The sequence below is a fragment of the Centruroides vittatus genome, unplaced genomic scaffold (genome assembly GCF_030686945.1).
Source record: "Centruroides vittatus isolate TY-2023 unplaced genomic scaffold, ASM3068694v2 scaffold_861, whole genome shotgun sequence".
Classification (NCBI taxonomy): domain Eukaryota; kingdom Metazoa; phylum Arthropoda; class Arachnida; order Scorpiones; family Buthidae; genus Centruroides; species Centruroides vittatus.
The window spans coordinates 5,055,109-5,069,097 of NW_027122718.1; the positions used below are offsets into that span (position 1 = coordinate 5,055,109).

Genomic DNA, 13,989 nt, shown 5'->3' on the forward strand with positions numbered 1-13,989 from the left:
CTATATAAGAACTTCTGATGCAAACTGGAAGTCTTGTTATTTCAATTCAAAAATTTTCTCCTGAAAGGAATTAGACAGATGACTGCATGATTCTATTGCCAACAGGAAAAACATGGTGTACAGGGGCAAGACTACTAATTTGAGGTGGAGAGCATAATTATATTTTAAATTAAATAAATTAGAAATATGCTTAAAAATTGCAGCCTGGCATTGTGATGACGTTACAATAAATATTTGCTCAGTTTTTAAATGGCTTATGTTCAGATAGTTAATAGATTTAAGAAGTTACAAGTTAATTGTGTTAATAGATATGATTTATTTATTATCATTGCACAGATTTTAATATGTTCAATGAAAAAATTGTGAATTTTCCTTTTCCATATTCAAATTTCTTTCTCAGTCTTTTGAACTAGTTTTGAACTAATGCAAAATGCTAAAGCATATACATTTGTTCAAAGATATTTTTCATAATTATTTTTGGTGTCAGTTTTAAGCAGAAAGTTTTTGAATTTCATTATAGGTTGTAAATGACTCTTTTAAATCAGTGGTTCTCAACTTTTTTGATGTGATGGAACACCATTCATATGCTTTCTATTTCATGGAACGTTAGCATCAATATATTCAAAAATCAATAAGTAGTTCCATTTTTACTATTTTTGTGAAACAGTGAAGCAATAAACTAATTGTCTTTATTATATTGAACAAAACAGTAAACGTGGAATTGTCTATGAATAAAATAATGCATTGTAGTATATTGGAATAAATTTGCAATAGAGACTTATTTCCTCCATAGAACACGTGTGGCAAGTTTGCAGAACATGATTTGAGAACCACTGTTTTAAATGCGTAATAAGAAAAATACTACGTTTAAATTTACAGTAGAATATGAAGATATATATATGCAAAATATCAATTACTACTTTTCTGTTATTAGAGGAAGGACAATGATTTAATAGTCTGAATAAGGATTGTCTGTTGGCTATTTTAATCTACATGTCTGCAAAACTGGAACCTTGATTATTTGCAATATTATTCATGAAATAATTAAATCTCTTTGTCTTTTTAGAGATGCAGTTGATTTTACATTTTTGATAATGAGAGAGTAAAAAAGGGAATATGTGACAGAAAAATATATTTAAAATAAACATTTTTTATGATATAATTTAATGGAATATTTTTGGAAATTATCTACTAGAGACAATGATAAAACTTTTTTTGGGAGTAATTCCTTATTTACAAATCTGCAGCCTGTCAACACTTCCACATTATCTTTTCCAGAATATTGGCTGCAAATTTGTAACTTTGGTTAAACTAGGCAAGGCCGGGCCACCCACCACCTCATAACTTCTGCCTACATATTTTACAAGTATTCTCTGCCCCTGCAGACACGTGCAGTACTTTAACTCGTTTTTTATCATCTGTTTTTATTATTTACTTTTATTCCTATTTATGTATTTTTTATGTAGTAATTTTTATTACTTTCCTGCTATTACCATCTATGTAAAAATGTTTCGTTAAAATTTAAAAAAGCTTTGTTGTTTTTTGTTTTTAAAGAAGTTTGCAATGTCATAAGTGAAATTACTTGAATTAAGTCTGTTGTTTACTTGTTTTGAGTTTTTAATACCTTATTCAAAGTATTGAATTTATATTTAGTGATTTTAGTGCTCATCTCCACTGATTTTCTTAAAATGCATACAATATATAATAATTGCTGTAGTAAATCATGAAAGGCTAGATTTCAAATAGTTCATTGTAAATAGCTGTATGAAATATTTATTATTATATTTAAATTAAATATAACTGTTTTTATTACAGAATAAAATTTTGTAATATTTTTTACAATTTTATATTTGTAGGCCTAAAGTAAAGGAAGTAGTTCAAAGACATACTTATCTCTATAAGTATATTCTTAAGTATATATTAGTTTCATTTTAAAGATAATTTTAAAATGATAAATATTATCAAATTCTGTAATTCAAATAACAATTAGAATTTAAAACCCTTTTTGAAAATGTATTTCTAGTAAACAAACATTTTCAGCATGTGTATACAATAATTTAATTGTAACAATCAATGACAAGATATAAGCAGTTTCAATATACAGTATTAATGCCATATGATTTCAATCAATTTTTTGGTTGAAATTTAGCTGCAAAAGAACTAACATATTCAAATGATACAACCAGATTCTTATCAGGTACAATTAACAAGGTATCAAGTAGTTTGGATTAGAAGTAGGTGGTTAAGCTGCCGTCTCGTGTTAAATTTAATAATAAAAAATAAGTTTGTTTAGAATATTCTGGAAGATAAGATTATCATGGAGTTGGACTCAAACCTGCAACTCCTGCTTACCATGCAGACAGTGATGCACCTGGGGGGTGGGCAAAGGGACCTTGGCACCCCGAAGTAAAAGGAAAAGAAACACTAGTAGATTTTCAAAAACATTTTCCTAATTAAAGTTTATTTATATTGTCATGTGTTTTATTTCTATATTACTTATGAATTAGCGGTTACATGAGGTGGGAATTTTATTGAGTTTGCATTAAAAAAACTTTTATCCATTCAACTTGGCTCACCTCAAGATTAAATCTTGAGTGTGCCACTGCATGCAGATGTGTTACTAGTTACACTACCTGGGCATCAGTTAAATCTGTCCATTCATTTATTATTATTTGTTCATTGAATTAATTCAAGGAATAAGTAATTAATGAAATTGGAAGAAAAACAAGATTTAATAAAATTAAGGCAAATCTAATTTGAGCTATTCAGCTAAGAAAATGAATAAGTTTGGTTAAAAATGTCATTCCACAATTCATTGAAATAGTCTCACTTAAAAAGCAAAATTCATTATAAAATATCTGACAATAATCTTTATACAGTATATCCATATAAAAAAATTTTATAGTAGTAACTTTCTTAGAATTGCCCTTTAAGTAAAATTGTGTGTCAATTTCATTACAAAACTTTTTAGGTAAATTTAATCTTGAAAATTAAAAATTAATCTTTCAAATAAATTAGAACAAAATTGTAGGGATGTAATTTATTTATCATATCTCTTCTTAGTCATTATTAGGCGAGGCCTGATGGAAGAGCGGTCAAGGTGGCAGCCTACTGCTCTGGGAGACCCAGGTTCGAATCCAAAAGGGTCGAGAAATCCCCAGGAATTTTTCGGGGGGTAGTCCGTTCGGATATGTCGGGCCCCGTCCCTCACCACCCAGTCGCCCCATTGTGGGCCTGGCCAAACCCATAATGGGCTTACTAAAAGAGGCCCTCTTAGTGCCCACAGGCGGATAAATTAGAACAAAATTTTAGGGATGTAATTTATTTATCATCTCTCTTCTTAGTCATTATTAGGCAGAGTCATAAGATTGCTAGATCTTATGACTCTTATCATACTTGAGTATTTATTTTATTCTATGATTATATTGTCTCCCTTTAGAATCATTTCTCTTGAAAAGATTGAAAGATCTTATTTAAATAAAGATGAGAGCTTAACTAAATTAATAATTTTATATTTGAAAATTTTTTGTGTTTGAAGACATAATTGATTTTCCTCATTTTGTTGTTTAATGTTTTTTTATCTAAAATTGTTCAGCCATTTAAGTATTTTTCTGGCCTCTGAAGTGTGAAAATCTATCGTGTTTTTATTTGATCTCATAAGATTTGTTTTTCTAATATTTTCTTGAATCTGATACTGTTTTTCATAAGAATGAAAAAAAAAACATTCAAATTTAATAGATATTAGAATATTTTTAAAAATTGTAGCTAACTAATTCATTTTATTTTATTTATAAAACAAAAATAGAATGCTAGTACGATAATATTTGAAAAATCAATTTTAAGATTTCAAACAACTCATAATGTGTACCAAATTCATATGGTAGATAGACTAAAAATCATAAATGTATGACCATGTTATATATACACACACACATTTTTAAGATGTACACAATGTCTGAGATGAATTAATAATAATCAAAACATCAATTAAAATTGATTTTTCAAATATCGTACTAGCATTCCATTTCGGAATTTGATTTGTTAAAAAAAACCCGAGGCAGGCCTTGGAAAAGGCCGAAAAAGTTTGAAGTTTTCGTTAAAGTTATGTTACTGTTATTTAAAGGTTTTGTTTTTGGTTGGATTAACTCCAGTAATTCGAAAAGGAGATAGTTTTAATATAAAACAAAAAAAAATCTATTTGAAATAGGTTAATTTTATTTTATATATACATTGGAGTTGTTTGTTTTATATTGGTCCCAACACATTCCTATTTCTTCCTTCCAATGGTGAATTATTTCATTTATGTCTAAATTTATGATGGAATTTCATTTATACAGACAACTCTTCATAAATTAGGAAGATCAAAAATATTCAGAAAACAAAAAAAAAAATATCAGTTTTAAAAAGCAAAACTTGAATTTGGTTATATTGTATGTTTTATTTTATGTATTTATTTCAGGTTAGTAAACAAAAGAAGTGTGTAAATGTACATGTAGTTAGGCTATGATAGTTATATCTATACTGAACATGTACAAACTTTTTTCTTGTGATTACTCTCTAAACAAATTAGTACAATAATTACTTTTATACCATTTACATTTTAGGTATTATAAGTAATCTAGCATATAGAAATGTCGATTGGTTATTGTAGGATACTATACCATGTTTTTATAAGGAACTTAAGCAACCATATATCTTGGAACTTGCAAGGGTTCTGGAACCAATATATCATAGGGATGATTGTACGTCATCTCTTCTGTAATAAAGATATCACAATATTTTTTTAGAAAATACAGGGTGGATGGAAAGTAACTAGGCATTGAGAAATCACTATAATAACTATATTTCTAAAGCAATGATGATGATAAATCATTTGACATGTACCTTATTAAATAGAAATACAGATGCATACCTTAAAATTCAATGTAGTTACTAGTGCCATTCACCAACTTCTTCAAATGACTGAGGATCATAATGTGGACAAGTAGCCACATCTTTGTACATCCACAGCTGAACCTGTAGTCATTAGCTTCAAATGGCAATTCTTGATTATTTCTGGATGGATTGCGGCCTGATATCCCTTCACCATATGTCACCAGCTCTGCATTGCAACCACTGATTTCCACACTTTGTAGCATGCAACAATCTACACTCATTCCTGAACAGAAAAGTAGTCATCTTTTTTGCTACTGTATGTATGGCCTCTCTGTCACTACCACACTACCAATGCAGGAATTATAAGATTTCATAGTAAAATTTGTGTATGCTGTACACAAATTTTACTATGATTGCATTATTATTACAAAAATTATAGCAATTTCTCAATGCCTACAATTTTTCGAACATGTCATTTTTGTTTCTATTCTTGTACCCCTTTAATCATATCTCTGGAATTAAATGGCACATAATATGAACTCCACCATATGTCTCCTCAGAGAGGGAGGATTAGTTGTAGATTATTTACTTAATGGACGCGAAGTGATCACAATACAGGTATACCTTGAGTATAATCGAGAACGACATAATGTCATTTGTCAAAAAAGTATATGGAAAAATAAAAATCAAGTTTAAGTCAGTTTATTCGACTTTAAATCCATCCACCACAAATATTGAAGTCGTAATATCACTAGAAAAGCGTTAAAAGCACATAAATGTAGATATTTTAATATAATTTTACAGTAAATGTTAATATAATCGTCATAAATCCTAGAAAACGAAACATGAAAACATCTGTGTTTCTGTGTTGTCGTCTTATTTAGTGGTCTTTAAGTGCTTATTATTGGCGTTTTCCACAGTAGTTCCAATATTTACCGTTTGGCGTCGTTGTCAGCGCCACTCAATATTGGTAAATTTAATATAAATTAGTTTATTTTCTACTATCACAAAATAATTTTAATAACTGTATTTGTTATTTAACCTTAAAAAATAATCTTGTTTTATAATGTCTTAGAGAAACCACATTCACAAATAAAGAGTCTGCAATGTACTGTAAACATCACCAAATTGTAAACATGTACTGTACATTTACAAGTATGTACAGTACATGTATTCGTAAATTTAGATTACTTTTTTTCTGAACTATATTAAAAAAGAAAATTTATTTGTTTGTAAGCTTAAAATAGATTCTTATTAACCATATATTATTAAAAATGCATTTATAAATAAAATACAGAACTGGGAATGGTAATTTGTGGTTTAGCCTAGTGACAAGTAAATTCAACTTACGTCATTTTTCGACTTATGTCACCTCTCCTGGAACCAATTACCAACGTAAGGTGAGGTATACCTGTATAGGAGAAGTTTACATGTTTGTAGTATACTGAAACAACAGAAGTACAGGACATATACCACTCATTACAAGTACCTTTCAGTCAAAAATACACACAGGCAGTAAGAAACAAAAATTACTTTTGAATTTATTGCTATTCATCAGATATGCAAATTATGTCTACTTGACCACTGACCATAACAGTATGTGTAATAAAAAGTATTATTGTTTTTTTATAACAATAATTTAAAATAAAAGATAAACATTGAAATATTTGTTAAAAGCTTCAATATTTTGAGTTTGTCACAAAAATTAAGTTCTGCTGTTTGGTGATGCATTTGAAATTTTAATTACCATATATTTCCGCAGATAAGACTATAGTTGAATCATAAAAAAAGACACCGAAATCCAGGTTCACCTTATAGGACAGATACAAAAACATTAGATTGAAATTTATATAAATTAAAACCATTATAAAAAAACGGACAAACCATAATTATTTACTAGTATAGAGTAGAGCATGTCCACAAAATAGAATAGCCCATACGATGTTTTTGTGAATAGTCAAGATCATTACCCAAATGCCCGAATCAGTGTGAACATTTGCAACAATAGCAAGGCAGAAAATAAAATTTGTTCATTCGAAAAATTACGAATAGGACATAATTCCATATACACTATACTGTATTATTATCCAGAAGATGATCGCTGATCTAGACTAAATTCATAGGTCGTTAATAGTTTGGAGATCGTCTTATAGGACAGATATATGCTAAAATTATAAAACTTTTAGAAAAATTTATACCTTGTCTTATCCGCGGAAATATATGGTATGTTGTTTTGATCCAGTCTTCTGAGAGATACATACAGTGCTCAATTATGAGTGTTTGTATTTTCTAATCTTTAAAATCTTTAAATTTTATCTAATTTATTTCAGTTTTCATTAATTTATTTTTGTTTTGTTAATTAAAGTAGAATGCAAATTTTTTGAACCAAATATTAATAGTGCAGTGAGAACTAAATAAGTAACGAAATTGACACTAAAGTTGACATTATTTTTTGCTTTATTTTATAAGCACTGTTATGTAGAAATCAATTTTACATCAATTAAAGTAACATTTGTGTAAAATTTAAACTTATTTTTTACTTCATATTGTGTATGACTGATTAATAAATTCTATTTTATTTAATTGAAGCTTATATCTACTTAATAAATATATTTTTTATATATATACTTAATAAATTTTTTATTACAAAGAAAAAGTTCATAGAAAATTGGTGTATTTTTGAATTATCTAAATCATGTGGGTCATCTGTAATCTATTTTTATGAAGTAACTGAATGGTAAACAAAAAGTTGTTTTATTTATTTTAAATTGTTATTAGAGTTACTTTAATTCTGAAATATCTTGAAATAAAACAAATTAAAATATATCTTATCATAACTAAATTGAATAATGACATATGTATGTTTGTTTTAATTGTTAGTTTATTTATTTTAGTTTATATAGTGATATGTATGATTTTAAATTTAAAACATATTAAATTTGAATTGTTTTTAAATAAAAATGCTAATTCAGTTAATGTTGAGGACGTGTGTTACTTGCATCCTTTGCATGCTTTAATCTTACTGTGACTTTTACTTGATCCATATTAATATAGAAAAATTGTTTCTACCATTATCATAATTGCAGAAGAATTTTAGAGAAATTAATTTTAAGTATGCAATAGAAATGAAACATGCTAAAATATCTTTAATGTTTACAGTCAGCATTTTTGTGGAAACAGACAAATTAACGACTTGTTAAAAACAGAAATAGTAAAGGAACAGTAAAGAATGTTTCTATGAAACATTATTAAAATTAATATGATTAAAAGTAATATTATGTGCTGTTTTAATTATTAGAATAATTTGATAAAAATTCTCTCAGAAGTGCCTAATTGTTGATCCATGAAATTAGCTATTTCATTTCACTTCTAAAAACAATTAAAAAATGAAATATTAGGAAGTTATCCAATGCTTTGACTTTATATCCTCACTAATAGATATCTATCATTAAACCTGTGATAAATGTTAGATTAGTGTTTCTAAAGCATAGATTCCTCAATTTTCAATGCCAACAAATAACTTTATATATTAAAATTTATATCAAACTCTAAATCTTCCTCAAAATGCTCAGAATTGTTTAAATCAACAGAATGTTATATTCTTCTACGTAATAAGTACAAGTTTAAACTGCTGTTAATGGAGTGATGTATCTAAAAGATATTTGAATAATTTTGGGTTCCGTGAGGAAGATTTGAAGTTTGATTTGAATGCTTCAAAATATTGTTTATATTAGTTTTCAGTACTATTGGTTATCTGATTATTTCAATTATTACTACAGTAATTTGTAATTAAGTAAAAAGGTTGACTAAGATTTAGTTTCTTTGTCTGAAAGTCTTCTGTTTCCATTAGAATTTCATAATGGTTTATCCATAGATAAAGTCCTTATCTATTGTCAGACTAACAGCTCTAATAGCATTTTGGTTTTCTATGTGAAAAATTTGTTTGTTTATTGAAATTGAAATAGTTTAATAAATTCTTTCATTAATATAAATTTGAGGGAATTTTTGGATGGTCATGATTCCTCAAAAGCTAAAAAAAAGGTTCATTATCCCATAGAAATGTATTTAATTTTGGGAATTTTTGCAAATATATGGTCATCAACATAATAATTTCACAGCTTATTTTAAGCTAGAAAATTAAAATTAAGAGAGAATTTTATAATTAACATGCATGAAATTAAAATTTTGTTGCAGGTTTTATTTAATTTTTATGTTCTATACGAGAAGAATTATTTTCTTAAGTTTCATTGAAAGTTACCTTCTTTGTCCTTAATCCAGTGAAGTTTGGGTTGGGCCATGGACTCTAGACCTCCATCTCTCTCTATCCTTCCACCACTCCTCTGCAAACACCACTGTTACATCATCAGTCTTTTTTCTTAGGTCTTCAGCTACCTTGTCCATCCACCTCTTCCTGGGTCTTTCCCTAGGCCTTCTCCCCACCATCTCCTTCACCAATAACAACTATGGTATTCTATTGTCTTCCATTCTCTTGGTATGTCCAAATCATCTGTCTAAGTTGTTCTATCTTCTCTTCCAAATTTTTTGCTCCTGTTCTTTCTCTTTTTTCTTCATTCCTTATCCTGTCTCTTCTGGTCTTATTCATCATGCTGCTAAGGAATTTCATTTCTGCTGCCTGGATCTTTGTCTTTTCTGTGATATAGTCCATGCTGCAGCTTCATAAGTCAATATTGGGATAAAGTATAATTAAAAAAAGGACTTACTTATATTTCAGTGGCACTTCCTTTTTCAGATTAAAGTTCTCATAGTCTGGTAGAAGTTTGCTATATTCTTTTACTTATTTCTTTGTTTAACTTTCAATCCTTTTGATATTTCTGTTCTCAGGTATCTAATGTCAACATCCTCTAAGAATTCTCCATTCATTTCAATTTTCCCTCTCTCTTCCTGAGTTCTCCTTGACATCACCACTGTCTTGCTTTTCTTTCTGCTTATCTTCATTTTCCATTCCTCTACCTCCTTCCAGTTGTAGTATGAAAGTTACCTATATACACACAAAAATATATATGTAGGTATATTATGAATATCATTTACTGAATTTGATTTGATTTTATATATGGCAGCCGCAGAGCAAGAGTGATCCAAGTTTGGTTTTTGGTATTATAGCCCTAGCATGTGGAGTTTGCTTAAAAGCAACTGCAGGGTTTAAGCTGTTGCTAGTTTTTTCACTAAAATACTACAAGAATTTAGATTTAGCAACGACGTTCTTGGCACATTTCGCTAAAAAACTAACATTTTCCAAGTTGTTAAATTGGAATTGCAAATCAAGCAAATCTCATCACGATTTCCAATTTTTAAAATGATTCTTCCACATTTAATTAATAAGAAAATTAATTATTTGTTTCAATGGAAGATTAAAAATTTTTTAAATTACAATGTTAACAATTAAGTAATAGTTTATTGGAAACTTTTATGTCGATAAAGCAGTGTGTACCTGAGCCCAGTGTGATTGCCACCAGGAAGTGATTGTGGATTTTTCTTTCATGTAGTCAGAGATGAGAGATTGCACTTGATATTATAAACCATCCCAATTTAGGGAGATAGGGTAACATTAAGGTTGCCATCTGGCTGGCATTGGGTCGGCTTGACCGGCAATCTGTATTCTGTATATAAAAAGCAAAATATTCCATTACCGCTACGCACAAATAATGTAAATTTAAAAATTAATTTGATTTACGATTTGAAAATTTCAAAAGAACTTTTTAAATGGTTTTTAAAACATTGTTTTAATTTTCAATTGATTTTATTTTATTTTTAATTTCAGTTTTGGTTTCATTGTAAAGGCCAGTTTTAATTATTATTTTATGAATTTAGTTTTAGATTTTTATAATTATTTTTAATAATTTTTATGTATTTTATATTATTTTATTTTTCTTGTCATTTTTACTTTCCCAGCTGTTATACACTTGTATAACAGAAGGAAAAATTGGTTAATATTTGGTTAAAAATTGACCCCAGAGATTTTTACATTTTTAAGTTTGGCTGGGAAATTTACTCAACTCATTGCCACATTTTTTATTGCAATTAATTTTCATCATCTCCCATTTTTGTTTTATCTGAATTGAATATGATTTAACATATAAAAATTATTTTTTTAAAAAGAAATTAATTGACGAATGAAATTGAATAATGAATCCAACTCTTTGACACATATGAAATAATTCAACAGCTAAGTTCAGTTGTAACAAAGTTTATTCAGCTGAATGCTAAAAACAGTTTGAATCACTCAGTAGTGTTAAAGAATCCAGTTTATCTCCTTGCATGTAACTTCACCTATAGCTATAATAAACAGGTAATATGGCAAAAGTTTAAGATATCTAAAAATTCAATAAGGTAAAATGTTTTCCACTAGTAATTTTCTCTTGTCAGATCATCAACATTAACAGACATAAAATAGAATTATTATTAACATTAGAGATTAACTGATTCAGGTATACCTCGAGTTACGTCGTTCCCGATTATCCGTCATTTGTCAAAAAAGTATATGGAAAAATAAAAATCAAGTTTAAGTCAGTTTATTCGACTTTAAATTTGTCTGCCACAAACATTGAAGTCGTAATATCACTAGAAAAGCGTTGAAAGCACATAAAATCATATTAAAATATGTACATTTACAGTAAATGTTAATATAATCATCATAAATTCTAGAGAACAAAACATGAAAACATCTGTGTTTCTGTGTTGTCGTCTTATTTAGCGGTCTTTAAGTGCTCATTATTGGCATTTCCTCCATTATTGGCGTTTAGTTACGACGTAAGTGGTAACTACACAAGTAAATTCGACTTACGTTGCCTCTCCTGGCACCAATTACCAACGTAAGACGAGGTATACCCGTATAGAAATGTAGAAAGGCATGTGACAATTTAAATTTTAAGTTGTTTATTCTAATATTTTAATAAGTAGAATAATAGAATAAAATACTTAACATTATTTAGTATTATGTAATGAATTTGAAATAAAAACAGGAATAATAATAATAATTTTTTTTATATTTAGTGTGGCATTTTTAGCACTGTACATCACATTGGTCTGTTGCTCAGAATTGAGGTGAGTTTTTTAATAAATATATATAAAATATATATATATATCAGAATATTAAATAAATGTAAAAATCATATTTTAAAACATTATATCAATATAAAATTTATCAAAAAACAGGAGAAAATGGCCAACAAACATCATTCTTCTTGGATTATTTGTGAGTAGTATTATATTTCATATTAGTTTTATTAAAATATGTCTTATAACTTTAAAGCAATTTTAGTGATTATATAAATATTTTTTCTTTTTTGAAAATTTCAGACTGTAAGTTTAAGCTACTTGGTTGGAGCTATCTCAAGGTATGGTTCATTTTATATTAAAGTTTTCATCAAATATTTAAAACATTGAATTTTCACTTATCAGTAATAATAACATTCTATTTTGAAATATAAAACAAATTACTTTTTTGTTTTTTTTTTTTTTCCTGTTGAAATATCAGTATGTTTTTTTGTAAATTTCATGCTTCTGAATTCTTTTAGAACAACTTTCTTCCATTCTTTAATCTTCACATAAAGAATTTAATGTCTTGCAAGTTATGAAAGCAAAAATACCATTATCATGTATATAACATTATTAATTCGTATATATACATATATTATAATAATTGTAAGTACATAAAAGAATATAATTAATATAAAACTTTCGATAAGTTTCATATTATTTATATTCTTCTGTGTTGTTACATTACTAACAATATTATTATAAGATGTAATATTGATTCAATATGTCAGATTTGAGAACCTAGACTGGTCTGCCATATATTTTTCACCAACATTTGATTTAAAATGATATTTAAGTAATAAATATTGAAGTTAGAACTGTATAAATTTAATATACAAGAAACAAATTGTGATATTGACTAGTTCATATTTGGCTTTAGAAAAGCTTAAAGTAAGTTAGTTTTATTGCTTTTTGTAAAGTAACAGAACGTTTGTTTGTGGCAAAATTAGATCATTATGAATCAAATTTAATTATTTAAAATTTACTACTATGCTGTTTTTTTTTTTTTTCTTAAAAATATTACTTTATTAATTTATTATAATTACTAAGTATTTAAAATCTAGGCTTTAGTTTTTATCTTCATACAGTATTTCAAATTTATCAAAATTGATTTTTGATCCTCAATTTTTAAATTGATATAAACTTTATTTGAAGTAGATCTTATAATCCCAAATGTAAAATTTTAATTTTTCACTAGGAATTTTATTTTCTGTATTTTATGTAGTAGCTATTACAATTTTCTTCATTAATTGGGGTCTAAAAATTATCCTTGAATAACGATAAGAATTACCTTAGAATAAATTATATTTTGTTAAAGTTTTAAATAGTTACATTAATTGCAATTTTAAAGATGGTGTTTTTTTGAAATATTAAAGCATTTTGCAAAAATTAAATTTATCTTTTATCATCAAATTGATGATTAAGATAAAATGAAAAGTGAATTATAAGTGTTTCATAATAAACATTTAAAATTTATAAAACTTTAAAACTTAATTTAAAATTTTGTACAAAATTTTAAATTAAGTTTTATAAATTTTATTTTATAAACTTTGTTTTGCAAATATAAACTCAAATTTTTTCAAACTTGACATTTGATACTGTCAACAGATACAATTCCAAAAATATAGAACTTTGAATATCAAAATGAGAATTCAATACAAAAATTGAGCTTACTGATGTTTCTAGTTTTGATATTTCTGTTGTTAATATTTCTGTACAATATTTTTTAATATTATTTTTTTTTTATAAAGAATTAATGCACCAAATACCAACTATTGCATGTTTGAAAAATATGAAATTTTAAAAATTATTTTACTTTTGTAAGAACTTGGATTTTTTACACAGGATGAGTTAATAAATTTGGTCCAAAATATATACTTATTATATTTTCATGCACATAATCCATGATGCATATAGCCCATAAAAATAACCAGAAAAAAAATAGAATTATTACATAATTTGTTACCCTATTTATCATACGGTTATGAAGAACATTTTAGTGAACTCATTACACCTTCAACTGCTGGGGGGGACAGACTATTTTGAAGGATTTGAAAG

The 13,989-nt window shown here is 27.0% G+C and overlaps 1 protein-coding gene across 1 annotated transcript in view; it reads left to right on the plus strand.

Annotated features, from left to right (window-relative positions):
- Positions 1-13,989, plus strand: part of LOC136990173 (protein lifeguard 2-like) — a 32,128-nt gene that overhangs the window by 12,416 nt on the left and 5,723 nt on the right. Inside the window, exons 4-8 of the mRNA XM_067288539.1 lie at positions 106-115; positions 1,865-1,913; positions 11,887-11,937; positions 12,049-12,088; positions 12,193-12,230. Of these exons, the coding sequence (XP_067144640.1) occupies positions 106-115; positions 1,865-1,913; positions 11,887-11,937; positions 12,049-12,088; positions 12,193-12,230 (188 nt within the window). The remainder of the gene's footprint in view (positions 1-105; positions 116-1,864; positions 1,914-11,886; positions 11,938-12,048; positions 12,089-12,192; positions 12,231-13,989) is intronic.